This window comes from Heterocephalus glaber, unplaced genomic scaffold (genome assembly GCF_053883595.1).
Source record: "Heterocephalus glaber isolate CG9 unplaced genomic scaffold, H.glaber_assembly_v1.0 deba00001004, whole genome shotgun sequence".
Lineage (NCBI taxonomy): Eukaryota > Metazoa > Chordata > Mammalia > Rodentia > Bathyergidae > Heterocephalus > Heterocephalus glaber.
In genome coordinates this window covers 10,093,904-10,107,112 of record NW_028258179.1, presented here as the reverse complement: position 1 = coordinate 10,107,112, position 13,209 = coordinate 10,093,904, and the positions used below count along the sequence as shown (strand labels likewise).

Sequence of the window (13,209 nt, the reverse complement as noted above, 5' to 3'; positions counted from 1 at the left end):
TTCCGGCCTGCTGACCAAGGTCTGAACTTCCTTTGTCCCTCTGCGTTGCAGATCATCCCCAAACCCAGTGAGCCGGCCCGGCAGCCCGAGAGCCACCCCGAGGAGACGGAGGAGGAGCTCCGCGAGCACCAGGCCCTGCTGGATGAGCCCTACCTGGACCGGCTTCCGGGGCAGAAGGAGGCACATGCGCTGGGCGGCGTGCAGGTGAAGCAGGAGCCCATCGAGAGTGACGAGGAGGAGGTGGAGCCCTCATGCGAGGCAGAGCCTGGCCAGCGTCCACCCACTGATCAGGAGCTGCTCTTCAGACAGGTGCCCATCGGGAGCAGCAAGCAGCACGGGCGGCCCTGTGTGTGCCGGGCTGTGTCCTCTGCTGGAGGGACACTGCCCTGTCCCAGGCCTCGCCCGTCTTCTGGCCGGTGTGGGCCAGCACACTCACACACCCTGCACACTGCCCTTCCGAGGCACTGTCCCCGTCTCTGCAGAGTAGCCGCAGACTAGCACAGAGCCCTGTGCATGTGGGATTAGGCTTGACCACTAAAGCTGGGGAGAGACAGGGAACTTGATTTGATGGTGAATTACAGAGGTGTGCAAGCTGATCAGAAGCCAGGAGCTTTGGGGGCCCAGGAGGTACTGGTGACCAGTCGTACAGATCCAGAAAAATGGTATGAGTTGGATACAGAAAGCTAGTAGGATGCTCAGGCACTGACACAGTCACCAAAGTCACGAGAGACTGATGAAGAAATCCAGGGAGGTTTAAGTTCCAGTGAAAAATAAAACTAGAAGTGAAGAGAAATACTGGAATAGTCACTTGACAGGCTGGAACCCCTGGTTAGAAGCTGTCCTGCAGACAGCATGGAAGCCCTTGGAAGGCTGAGGGGCAGTTCCTCTGCCTGCTGTGGAAGGCCCACACAGCCTCCCTCCATCTCGCCTGGCAGTACCACTCAGCCTCCCATGGGGGCACCTCAGCTGGTACCCAGGGTCCTGCAGGGTGCACAGCCCTGCTGGTAGCCGCACACTCCAGAGTCTAGGCAGACTCTGCCTCTGCAGCCCCGACCGTGCAGGCAGAGGGGTGCTTGGCCATGGCCTGTGCTGTAGTGTCTACACTGGGCTGCCATGACCTCAGGGCAGGGCTGTGTCTCCCTTGCTGGGTGCTCTGCCTGCTCGGAGTGTGGCCACGTGTGCCGCGCAGGGCCTGTCGGTGGCTGAGTGAGAGCATATGCGTGTCACCCATGCCCGTGGGCTTGGTGACAGGGTCCAGGCAGCAGCCAGTGACTCTTTTCCCACAGCAAGCACTCCTGCTGGAGCAGCAGCGGATCCACCAGCTGAGGACCTACCAGGCATCCATGGAGGCCGCAGGCATCCCTGTGTCCTTCGGCAGCCACCGGCCTCTGTCCCGGGCACAGTCCTCCCCGGCGTCTGCCACCTTCCCTGTGACTGTCCAGGAGCCCCCCAGCAAGCCGCGGTTCACCACAGGTAATGCTGCTGCGCGCGGGGCTCGAGGGGTTGTGGCGCCACCTGCGGCTGGCTTTGGGGGCAGTCATGGGCTCAGAAGCCCACTTCCTGTCCCAGAGATTCCTAGGGTCCACGTGGGCCACTCGGGGCTCCTGCTCTGTCCGTGGTTGGCAGGCAGCGGGCTGGAGCCATTGCAGCCTTGGTGAGAAAGGTACCTAGTGCTGAGGGTGAGAGCTAAGGAGAGGCATGGTGCCCATGCAGCCTGGGCAGTGGAGGCTGGACACCTGGCCCCAGGCCCACAGCTGCCAGAGCTGCCCGGCCCCTGGCCCTGGTGGAGGAAGGTAGCTTCCCAAGACTGCCGCCAGGGATAAGCTGGAAACTGCGATAGCTCTCCATGGTGTTCTGAGCTCGTACTTCTTTTTCATGGCATGTGAAGGAAATGTTATGTAAACAGAATGATTCATTCTTCCCATGCCTCAGAAAGTGTCTCATTCTCCTGCCTGCCTTGAAGATGGCTACATTCTTCTCCAGTCTTGAGATCCTGTTCCTGTTCAGAGAAAAACTTTGGCTGTCATTTTCCCAAAATTAAAGTGCTGCTTTTCAGAAAAAGTAGGAGGGAAACTGCAGAAGGCCACGGAGCCCGCTGGGTGGCTCCTGCCCAGGCCTCGGCCGCAGCCTGACCCACTCGGAGGAGGGAGCATGTAGACTTGCCCTGCTGTGGTAATCGCGGGCGACTTCAGGTGCCTGCTCTGCTAATGCCCTGTCCAGGTGCGAATCTGTGGATAGATGAGCACACTTTCCCTGCAGAGGAAGGCACGAGGAGACCGAGGAAAGGGCCAGTGCAGCCTGGGGTGTGGGCTCACCCCCCAGTTGACCCCTCTGCCTGCCCGATGGACAGGTGGACTCAGGTGCACTGGGCTCACAGCCGGCCCCGTGCCCCAGCCCCTGCCTGCTGCACGGAGCGGCGCCTCCTCGGGCCCTTTAGCTCTCCCACCTGAGAAGGCAGTGGTGTGCAGGGCCCGCCCCAGCTCTCACCGGGTCTGTGCCTGGAGTGGCAGGACAGCTGCATGTGCAGGCACACACGTGGGAGGTGTGTTCACACGAGTGTGGTGCGGCCATCGCAGACTCCTGAGCGCAGCCTCCTGCCCGCCTGCTGGCCGCACTCCCAGGCCCCACACCCACCAGCCACACTGCCGCCTTTCTTTTTTCACCAGAAGTCTCATCCTCCACACTTAGCTCTGCCAGTGCACCCAGGCCCATTAGGTACAAGGACCGATTCCCACTAGCACAGCACATGAGACCGAGCTGGAGGTGTGAGAACTCACACGTGCCCAGGTGAGCCCGCCTGTCCTCAGGAAGGGAGTGTAAACAGGGAGAGTGACATTGGGGACAGACACGGAAGTGATGGAGCCAGCGCTCTCTACACCGCAGCCGGGTCTCCATGACTCCCGAGTCCTCAGCCCAGGCAGATGCAAACCAGCCAGCAGACCCTGCGGGTGCCTTGCCTGCTGAGGGGTCCCGTGCCCAACCTGGGAAAGCAGGTGTGATGGTGCCTCCTGAGCTTGTCTGACATGTGCCCAACCCCGCCGTGCCGTGCTGCCCGTGTAAGCAGGCCCGTGTGGAGGGGCCCCCTGGGCCTACTTTGCTCCCAGAGTGACTTCACAGAGGCTGCCATGACCGGGTGACTTGGGCCTGGAGGGACCATCATCTCCTGCTCCTGGAGGCCCCATGGTCCCCTGTCACGCAGAGCTCCGTGCTGCACCATCAACACTCCTCCTGCCACCTGCCCCATGCGCACGGCACTTGCCCTGTGGGCCTGAGTGCCCCCAGACCACACAGCAGCCCTGTGACCACCCGCCTCCCTGCAGGCCTCGTGTATGACACGCTGATGCTGAAGCACCAGTGCGCCTGTGGGAACACCAACAGCCACCCCGAGCACGCTGGGAGGATCCAGAGCATCTGGTCCCGCCTGCAGGAGACCGGCCTGCGCAGCAAGTGTGAGGTGAGGGCCGGGAGCCAGGCTGGGGTGTCCTGCTGCTCTGCTCCCGCTCGGTGGCCGCCACAGACCACACGCACGCCAGGCGGAGTCTGGGCTCCATGCCTGGAACGGGCTGGGCGGCTCTACCCAGCACCTCCCAGGATCAGCACAGTGGGAGCCCAGCAGGCCTCTGTCCAGAAGCCAGTCCCAGTGTTTCTGTTGCCCTAGCAGACTGCCCAGGGCTGGCAGGAACCTGAGAAAGGGAAGAGCTTTATCTGGCTCTCGATGCTCTGTGAAGCACACCACATCTGGTGAGGGGAGCCGGCCGTGTGTGGAACAGGCCAAGGGCATGGGTGGCCCTGTGCCTGGTTCCTCTCACCTTCCCAGGCCCAGCAGCTCAGCACCACTGAGTCAGGGACCCGGCGGCCCCTCCCCTCATGCCAGAGCCCAAGGCTGCTTTCCTGAGACCCACGCCTGGCCCTGGCAGACCTCCCTCCACTGCCTCCTAGCAGTGCCCAGGCTCCCCTGTGGACATCCCGCCGCCCTGCCCTCACCCTGAGGAAGTGGCTCCCCTCGAGGGCCTGCTGGCTTCTCACTGAAATATGTGCTCTTACCTCACAGAGGCTGCAGGAGACCATTGGGCTCGGTTCCCCAGCAGATGCCACTTCCCCAAGGCAGTGCCTAATGCAGGGGCAGCCTGGTCCCTCTGCCCGTGGGAGTCACACACGAGGGTCTCAGTGGTGCTGTATTTCTGTCCAGTCCCCATGTTCCCTGTGCCTGGCAGTGGTGATGGCTAGGCTGGCCCTTGGACAGGAAGGCTGGGCCCCCAGAGCAAGAGGACATGGCCAGAAGCTAGGGTGGAGGTCCCTGCCTCCTTCGGCCCTGCTGGAGCCCAGGTGTGCAGGCAGGGCCCGTGGCAGGTAGCTGGTGGCCCAGACAGCGTTGTGGCCCACTGTGGGGGTTGCCCTGGAGTGCCCAGGAGAAGAGGCCCCACACCCTACACACACATACTAGGGCTCCTACCAACTAGAGAACGCTGTCCAAATATGCCCCAGAGTAGCTGGCTGCCACCTGGCCAGGACTGTGCAGCCCACACTGCTGTGGAGTGCAGAGCACCTCACCACGGGCTTCCTTATCCCGACTCCCTGTTGTTCTCCCTCCTCCTTACTCTTTCACCAGCTCGGGTATTCAGGTGTTGGCCCAGCTTCCTCTACCACCTCTAGTGGTGATACCCCGTTTTCGGGGTACCAGGGTCCAGCGCCCAGCCCGCACCTCTCTCCTGAAGTGCTGTCCCGGAGGAGGGTGACCCTGTGACCAGTAATGTTGGGCTAAGGCCAGGACGGCTGTGCCACTGGGGGGCAGCATCACCTAGCGGACAAAGCTGAGAGGAAAATCCTCCTCATGGCCAGCTCCTCCCCTTCCGGAGCCCTCCCTGGGCATCAAGGAGTTCTTGAGGTTCCCTGACACCCATCCTCTTGTCTGCCCTGTTCAGTTTCTCCCTTCCTGGGAGGGCCCACTCAAGCCAGGGGCATTTTGGAGCCATTTCTCAGCCAGAAAAGCCAACAGGAGCCAGGCCAGAGTGGGGAGAGACAGACACAAGGCCACTGGGTGAAGGGCCCAGGCACTGAGCAGGGCCGCAGGACCCTGGGGAGAGGAGGGCTTGCAGAGGAGCAAGCTCAGGCTCAGAATCAGCAGTAGTGCCGCAAATGCCAGGACAGGCTCCGGCCCAGATGTGCTGCCCTCCTGGGCGGGGGGTTCTGTGCGAGCCCAGCCCAGGGGAGCTCGTGTCACCACCAGGCTGCCAGCTGGGCCCTTGCTCCCGAGGTGGTAGAGCAGAGCTGCCCAGGCTGGTTGCCTAATAGCCGGATGGCCATGCCCGAGCTTCTCCCAGCCCCCAACCACCCGGGACAGTAGTGAGAGTGGAGCCTGGCCCTGGGGTGGGGCCGTTTGCACCTCCCTCTGGTGCTGATACCCAGGGTGGCACATGGGCCAGTGGGAGGTCTCAGCGCTTCCTGTTTTGTCCATCTCGAGTATTTGAGAGGACAGGTATTATTCTTCCTCTGTAGCTCATGCTAGCATTCACTTTAGTTTAGGAGCTCCGCCTCTGGTCTCCCTTAGGATCTTTCACTGCAGTTCAACTCGTACGCAGGGGCCCAGCCTCTGAGCAGGTGGGGCAGTTGGCCGCTGCCTTTGCCCACCTTTCCTGCTATGCACATTCCCTGTTCTTCTTGACCCCGTGTACCGTGACTCCTGTGCGCCTACCAGCCACTCCGAGCATGGCACACCCAGACCCTGCCTGGACAGGGTCAAAGACACAGAGACCCACCCAGCAGCATGATCTCCCCAGCCAGGGCCACTGCAGCCAGGGTCCCGCCCTCGGGTGAGCTGAGCTCTGCTGGTCACCCGCCCCCTCTCTGCCCTGCACAGGCAAGACCAGGGCACAGTGTTTGCAGGGAAGCCCCCTGTGCAGGGCTGCTTATGGCGAGAGCAGCCCCCTAAAAGCCGCAGCACAGTACAGCCCCAGCTTCGAGGCTCATGCACAGGCACAGACACAGACCTACAGGTCAGTGAGCAGTGGGCCACACAAGCGCTCAAGACAAGGCTGGAACCTGGGCAACGGCCAGCATCACGGCCCTGAGTCCGCCAGGCCCGCAGGAGCTGGCCGTGTAAGATGCTGGCCTTGATCTCATCTCCAGACCGCTTCCCTTCTCAACAGTTATGTGAATAGCTCAACTGAACAGTAGTAGTTTTTCTGTTAATTTCTGGGCAACCTGAAAGTAACCCATCTTTATTTAAGGAGTTTACAAACTGCAGGGAGACGTGGTCCTCCAGCTCAAAGTCAGGCATGGCGACCTCCCAGCATGCCAGCCTATGCGCTGAGGAGGCTCCCTGCATGCAAGTGCACAGTGTACCAGGGGAGGAGTAGGCCCGGACTCCCCAGGACCTGGACCCGGGGGCTGAGGACCGCCCACACTGCCTTTGGCATCTCTCTGCTACTTTAGGGCCACTGCAATAATCAGTTGCCAGATCGCTGTGTGACAGTGAACAGTGGTGCATTGAGGGCTTTGATTATTTTCTTACATGATTTTCAAAGCTACATTTAAAATGCAAGCCCTCAAAACATTTTTAAAATATTTTTAAATACTGTGTCAAGCAATATTTGCTGTGCATTTTGCTAGCCCAGTAACTGCATATGCCTGCATGGGGCTGAGTCCCCTCGGCGACTGCACTCTGTGGAGCTGAGATGGCAGCTGACATGGAGATGCAAGCTGCTCTCCACTCTGTCCCCACAGTGCGTCCGAGGACGGAAGGCCACGCTGGAGGAGCTGCAGACGGTGCACTCGGAGGCCCACACGCTGCTGTATGGCACAAACCCCCTCAACAGGCAGAAGCTGGACAGTAAGAAACTTCTAGGTATCTCAGAGCCTTCCTTACGTCCCTGCTGGGTTTGATCTGACCCACCACGTTTCCAGCCCATGGCCCTGGCGGCCAGGGCGGCACGAGTATCCCGGGGCTACAGAGAGATCTGCTGTCCATCCTCAGCTGGTCCCTACGGAGCGCCTTGTGCAGGCGTGGGTGCAGGACGGGCTGAGGACCACTGATTCAGAGCTCTTGGTCAGCGGAGTCTGGGTGCCAGGAGCTTGTCAGGGAGGGCCCTGCTCCGAATGCCACTCTCCGGCTCCCTGGGGCAAGGCTGAGAGGAAGCCTGGAGGACTCGGCCTGTCTGCCTCTCCCGAGCACCTGAACGTCAGCTGCAGGGCAAGAGGGCTGCTGGTTTCTTGGGCCTGGCAGGCAGCCCGTGCACATGGGTGCAGGAGAGACCTTGGCCTCTGGAGAAGCACATAGCAGGCGCTTCCCGGCCTTGTCCCAGGGTCTTCAGCAGGGGCAGGTGGAGCTTGACAAACGCCACAGGGCTCTATGGGCTCCCTGGTGTAGACTAGGGGCTGGGGGTCTGTGCACTCCCGGGCAGAGACGCAGGGACAGCTCCAAGGCCCCCTCAACACAGATGCAGGGCGGACCTCTGCAGGTGCCCTTCTTGGCTGAGTAATTTCTTCTCCACCTTCCAGCCTCCTTGAAGCAGGATGGTCACTGATCATTGTTTCTGTCCTTTCCCCTAGGAAAGAAGCCCCATGGGCACTTCCCTGGGCAGGAGCTATGGGTCGCAGCTGGTCCTTCGTGTAGCATGCAGGGTTGTGGAAGGTTTGCTGTGTGCCGGGCTTGTGTCAGGCAGGCAGCCTGGGGTTGCAGTGCCCTCACTCCCCCTCCTCTTACCCTCATTGGCTCCTTCATTGCTCCCCTTCCTCACACTCATTCTTCCCTTCCGTGCTGCTTCACCCCTTCTCCTCTTCGTACTTGGCCACAATTCATTCACCCATTCCTTTGCCTGCTCACTCTCTCCTGCACCTCGAGGGCATCCTTTGTAGCAGGCCCTGCAGGAGCTGATCTTGCCTGGGGGGCTGTGAGATCACTGGTGGGTGCCTGCCTCAGGTGTCATGCTGCTCTCTGGGTTCCACTGCCTGCAAACAGACATTTGGGGAAACAGGAAGGGAGTTAATGGCAGCAGGCTTTGTAGGCTGAGAAGCTGGTGGACATGGCTCAGCCTGAGTAGGCAAGAAAGTGGATCCACTGACCCCACCGGCTCAGGGGCAGTGACTGCAGAGACCCAGGGCTACAGATGGAAGAGCCAGAGAGAAGCTCAAGTTGGGGATGGGGCCAGGGCGGATGGAGAGGCCTTGTCCCTATGCCAGGACCCTGGCTCCACTGTCCTAGGCAGCTGCTGCTTCTCCAGAATGGGCGCAGCAGGACTCCCTGGGCTGGACATCCAACCTCTTTCCCCACTAGGCTCCCAGCACACCCATCTTTACCTCTAGGCAGAAAGCAGGAGGCCCCTCTGCAGGGATCAGCCAGCAACGGGTGCTGACAACTGGCCCAAGTCCCCTGATGTCAGGGCTCACAGTTACTGAGCCCCTGCCCACCCACGCCTGCCAGCAGTGGGCTCCTTATGCCGTCACTAGCAGGCATCTGAGAGCAGCTGCAGACTGAGGCCACGCAGGTGGGGTAAGGAGGGGACTCAGGGGCCAAAGCCATCCTTAGTATCCTTAGAGAAAAGAAACTACATCCTCATAGCATGCAAAGCAAAGGAGAGCTGTGGAACATTCAGAGAAGGTGAAAACCAAAGGCACGTGACAGAGGTGGAAAGTCCTTGGGCTGAGGCTAAGCAGCAACCATCTCCCAGGAAGGAAGTGGAGAAAACTGCAGCTGGAAACTGGAAAGCGCCAGTGGAAGGAGAAGTCCCACAGCCCTGTGGGTGCAGAGGAGGTGGGAGTGGCTGCAGAGCAATTGACCAGGCGGTCCCAGGACTCCAGGATGGAGGGACCAGGAGGAGGGTGGCAAGGTTCCAGAAGGAACCTCTGCACTCAGCAGAGTGAAAGGCGGCATGGAAGGACATCCCATCCCTTCCCTTCCAAGGTCTTCACCCAGCCCCTCGAGCAGGAAGGCCCAGTGGAGGCCTCTCTGGGCTCTTGGGAATCAAACCTGAGGAGCTTCTCTGTCAGGAAGCCTGTGGAGGATAAGCTTGCCAAAGGGAAAGGGACCAAGGGGAAGCTGCTTTGGGAAGGAGGTGGGCCCAAGGGCACCCAAGGAGGGTCCCCATGTGCCGTACCACATGCCTCTGGACCACTATGTGGGCTGCACTGTCCCAGGCTCCTCTGGGCATGCACTGGTCCCAGCCATACAGTTCTTGCTCTGCCTTCCCACCCAGCTGTCAGTGTTCCACCCACCAGCTCTATCCCAGAGCAAGGAGATCTACTCCCAGCACAGCAGGCCCCAGCATTGTGTGTGCCCACTCTCTGAGGTGCATCCAGAACCCACCCAGCTGCTGCTGGTGTGAGAGGGTCCCCTCACAATAGCGAGCTTTGTCCTTCCTCTGCAGATTGATGCTGTCATCCCAGCTGTCATAGCTTGAGGACCACAGGAGGGAGCACCATAAGGGTCTTCAAGGGGCTCTGACAGCCACCCCAAGTGGGAACCATTGACCCGAAGGGGCAGGCAGGCAGGGCTGGCACAGACACAGGCTGGCTGTGGTGCAGGCTCCTCGGGGTCCTCCAGAAAGGGCCATGCGCTCAGAGCTGACTCCAGGCCTGCCACAGCCCGGCCCCGTGAGAGTGGCTCCTGGGGTGCAGGGTCTGTGGGAGGCCGGGCCTGGCAGCGGCGGCAGTACAGGAGACCCTGGGGGGGGGGACCCAGGAGAGAGGCTCTGCAGTGTGGGCCCGGCTCCTGTGGCCTCAGCACAAGACAGGACCTTTCCCACGGTGACCAGTACTGTCCGGACGCAACCCCAGCAACCATCAGGAAGTGGCTGGTCAGCCCTCCCGAATGCTTTGTGCAGTCTCACTGCCTCGCACCTCGCCAGAGTACAGAAACCCTGCCTCTCTGTGCTGAGTCTCCCTGTCCATCCCCAAGGGCCCTTTGCATGCCAGTCTTCCAGCCCGCCGAGACTCAATGGGGCCAGGGGGTGGTCCCCCCGTCATAGGAGAGGTGGTATAAATTCACCAGTGGGAGAATGTTCTGGGTTCTTAAGCCAGTTTTGGACCAGGTTTAAGACCAGTTACTAAACCAGAAGTGAGACCCCAATGAGAGTGCCATAGGAACAGGAGAGGAACTCGTGTGGGAGCTTGGAGCTGCTCTCCTGACTGTGCGTTGCCTGGCAGCCTGTTCCTCAGCTCCAGGCCACCAGTGGTCCCTTGGAGCCCCTCCTGGGCTCCGTGTTCTTCACTGAAATGTCTCCCCAAATGCTCACACCGTTGCTGTCCCCATAGCAGGGTTTCACAGGCTTAGCGCTGCTTCTGTTGGCCAAGTGTAGTGCTGCCACCTGGCGCCGTTGTGCCTGTACCTACACACGTCACTGGGATGAGCGGTCATTCTGCATCCTTCTCTTTCCGGCTCAGCTTGTTTCAACCTGTTGAAACTGCACAGCGATGCTCGTCCGTCATCTTAGCACTTGAGGGGGCCACATCTAGCTTCTGCTGGTTTTCCTGAGGAGCGCCATCGTCGGTCCCAGTGCTTCAGACATAGTAGCAGTGGTCTTCTCAGGCTCCATTAGCATATCCTTGTTTATGCTTTAATGCCATTGTGTGATTTTCCTTCCTCTTTGAACCAAATCCACAAGTATCTGAGCCATGTGTAAAGGCCCGCTGCAGCTGGTCACTGACCTGGTGACAGGCCACACCTACAGGCTCGACTAGAGAGGACAGCAAGCAGTGTCGGGCAGTTCCCCATCCTGGACCTTGTCTAAGGGTGGCACCCAACAGCAGTGCTGCAGGTGGGGAGCCTGGCCTGGGTGGTGCTCTGGCGGGCCACTCCTGAGGAGGAAAACTGCCTTCCCACCCACCCTTACCTGCCCCCAGACTCCTGCTGGCCATCCTGCCTGACACACAGACAAGGGAGGGTGGGTCCTCATGCCTCAGGCAGGAGACTTGCAGCCCAGCTGGCTGACTGACCCCAAACCACAGGAGCCAGAGCCAGGCTACAGGCTCGGGCTCCAGGGCCGCACACGCACGTCCAGAGCAGGGACGCGCAGAGGCCGCTGGTGACTGGCACTCCGAGACCCTAGATCCTGCTGCCACTCGGCTTCCAGTGTGAGGTTTCTGTTTCGTCATGTGACTGCACCTGTGTAGTGAGCAAACCAGAAATGTTTGCAGGGAGAATCTGGTCTCCCTCAGAGTCCTGGATGCCACGATCTGGTGTATGTATTTGTGTGCACAAACATGCGGGTGACCTGGAAAGAGGAAGCTCTTCACAGTCACACTGCCTGCACTGGGACAGAGACTGCTGGGACAGGGCCACTCCCGAAGCCATCCCAGCCCCAGTAGTTCCCAGGGCCATTATCCCCAGGCATGAAGCAGGCCTCGGGTGACCAGCAGAACGTGGCAGCAGGTAGCTCGGTGCCACTCGGGGCCTGCACCTCCATCCTCAGCCTCACGCACCAGCCTCCAGGGGCCTCATGTACCAGTGCTGTCCTGCACCCTGTGTTCGAGTGCAGAAGTGAGGCCTGGGCCTGGGAGCCCCACATCCGGGCCTTTGGGCTGTCTTGGAGACAAAAGGGAAGGCGAGCAGGGAGGGTGATAAGCCTGCTTGAGTGGGACCCAAGGACCCTGGTACGTCACAGGAGGCAGGCAGGGAGGCCACGGCAATGTTGCTGCCTCAGTGGGTGCGGGATTGCAGGCTGAGGGCCGCTGGGACACGGGCCTGGTCTGTGCAGCCGCCCCACACAGGGCTCTGGGCCAGGTCCCAGCAGGCTCCTGTCTCAGACGGACCTGAGCCCTTCTGGCCCCCACCCACATGGCAGCCCTCCTGGCCTCCAGATGTGGACGCCCCTGTCCTGCAGCACCCCAGCCTCTGTAGGGCGGGGAGACCACACCAGAGCCCTGTGCCCACTGCCCCTCCGGCTCCGGCTGCTCATGGAGGTGCTCTTCACAGACTGCGACAGGAAGTGCCACCCTCATCCGTATGGCACAGGTCCCTGGGATGGGAGCAGGGCTGGCACTGCCGGCAGACAGGCAGGAGAGGCTGTGGCGCTCCCAGCAGCACTCCCCAGGCTGGTCCCTGAAGGACGCCTCGAGCACGTTCACACCTCACTGCCACCCTGGCCTGCTCCTTTGTGGTGGCCAGCCTTTGGGTGTGTCTCCCGTGTTCTGCTCGCTCTGGGCGCACACAGAAAAGGACCCCGGTCCCCATCTCCGGCACCCCCTTGTCACTGGGTGTCCGTGGCTCCTGGTGACACGGGGCAGGGCAGCTGCGGTGGGCGACCGGAGGGTGAGTGGGAGGGTGTGGAAGATTGCTGGCTCGGAGGGGCCCTTTCCAAGCGAAGCTGGCAGCGCCCCTGGGGAGCCGGGACCACGTCTGGGCAGCAAGGCTGGCAGGAGGCACAGTGGGGTGCGGGGGTCCTCTGGGGCCGCACTCCAGGGAGGGGCTGATGCCATGGAGAAGTAGCGCTGAGCCTACTGCCCGACCCTGCGCCTGCAGCAGCCAAGGGAGACCCATGTGGGCCTTGTCCTTTGTGCTGGTGCAGGTGTCAGTGCCACAGTGCGGCTGAGAGGGAGCACCCCCAGAGCCGGGGGCTCCCCGGCCTCTGACCCTGTGCTCTCCCCACAGGCTCCCTGACCTCCGTGTTTGTGAGACTCCCTTGCGGTGGTGTTGGGGTAAGTAGCTCTTTCGTATGTATGAAAATAACATCCTGTTTGCTCTCAGTGTCCCATGGTCACAGAAGCCCCAGCCCTGCCTTCCTTCCAACGGGTAATTGCTGACAGCCGTTTTCCATAAACGGCCGCTGTTGGGCAGACAGGCCATGTGTGGCTTCAAAGGCACTGCGAGCTGGTAGCGTTTGATCACGGGACTCTAGCACCTTTCTTGGGAGCATCATCTGGCACACACACGTGCCCTGGCTCTTGGGCTAGGAGGCAGGACTCGTGTGAGGACCACACACCCGTCAGCCCGCAGCAGCACTCTGCTCCAGCAGCATCCTTGGACAGGATGTGATCGTCTGTGTCTACTTCCAATCCAGAGCTATAGGCCGAGCTCTCAGTGCAGTGACTGTCACCTGCGGCCATGTGGCACCCGTAAAAGCAGCCAGCTGGGCTGTGGCGACCTCTGTCCCATGTGCAGATGATGTTCTAAGCTAGACACGTAGGAGACCAGCAGGGGCCACAAAGGCCTTCCCTCCCAGCCCAGTCCTCCGCCTGCACAGGCAGATGTGGCCTGCACGGCCAGATCTCCCGTTG

General features: G+C 60.9%; 1 protein-coding gene across 13 annotated transcripts in view; it reads left to right on the top strand.

Annotated features, from left to right (window-relative positions):
- Hdac4 (histone deacetylase 4) overlaps positions 1 to 13,209 on the top strand; it is a 258,092-nt gene that overhangs the window by 216,840 nt on the left and 28,043 nt on the right. For 12 of the 13 annotated variants that reach the window (XM_004868416.4, XM_021247427.2, XM_087209562.1 and 9 more), the window contains 5 exons: positions 52 to 309; positions 1,287 to 1,473; positions 3,321 to 3,454; positions 6,724 to 6,844; positions 12,584 to 12,630. In XM_004868416.4, the coding sequence (XP_004868473.1) occupies positions 52 to 309; positions 1,287 to 1,473; positions 3,321 to 3,454; positions 6,724 to 6,844; positions 12,584 to 12,630 (747 nt within the window). The remainder of the gene's footprint in view (positions 1 to 51; positions 310 to 1,286; positions 1,474 to 3,320; positions 3,455 to 6,723; positions 6,845 to 12,583; positions 12,631 to 13,209) is intronic. The other variant, XM_087209561.1, reaches the window with a different exon arrangement.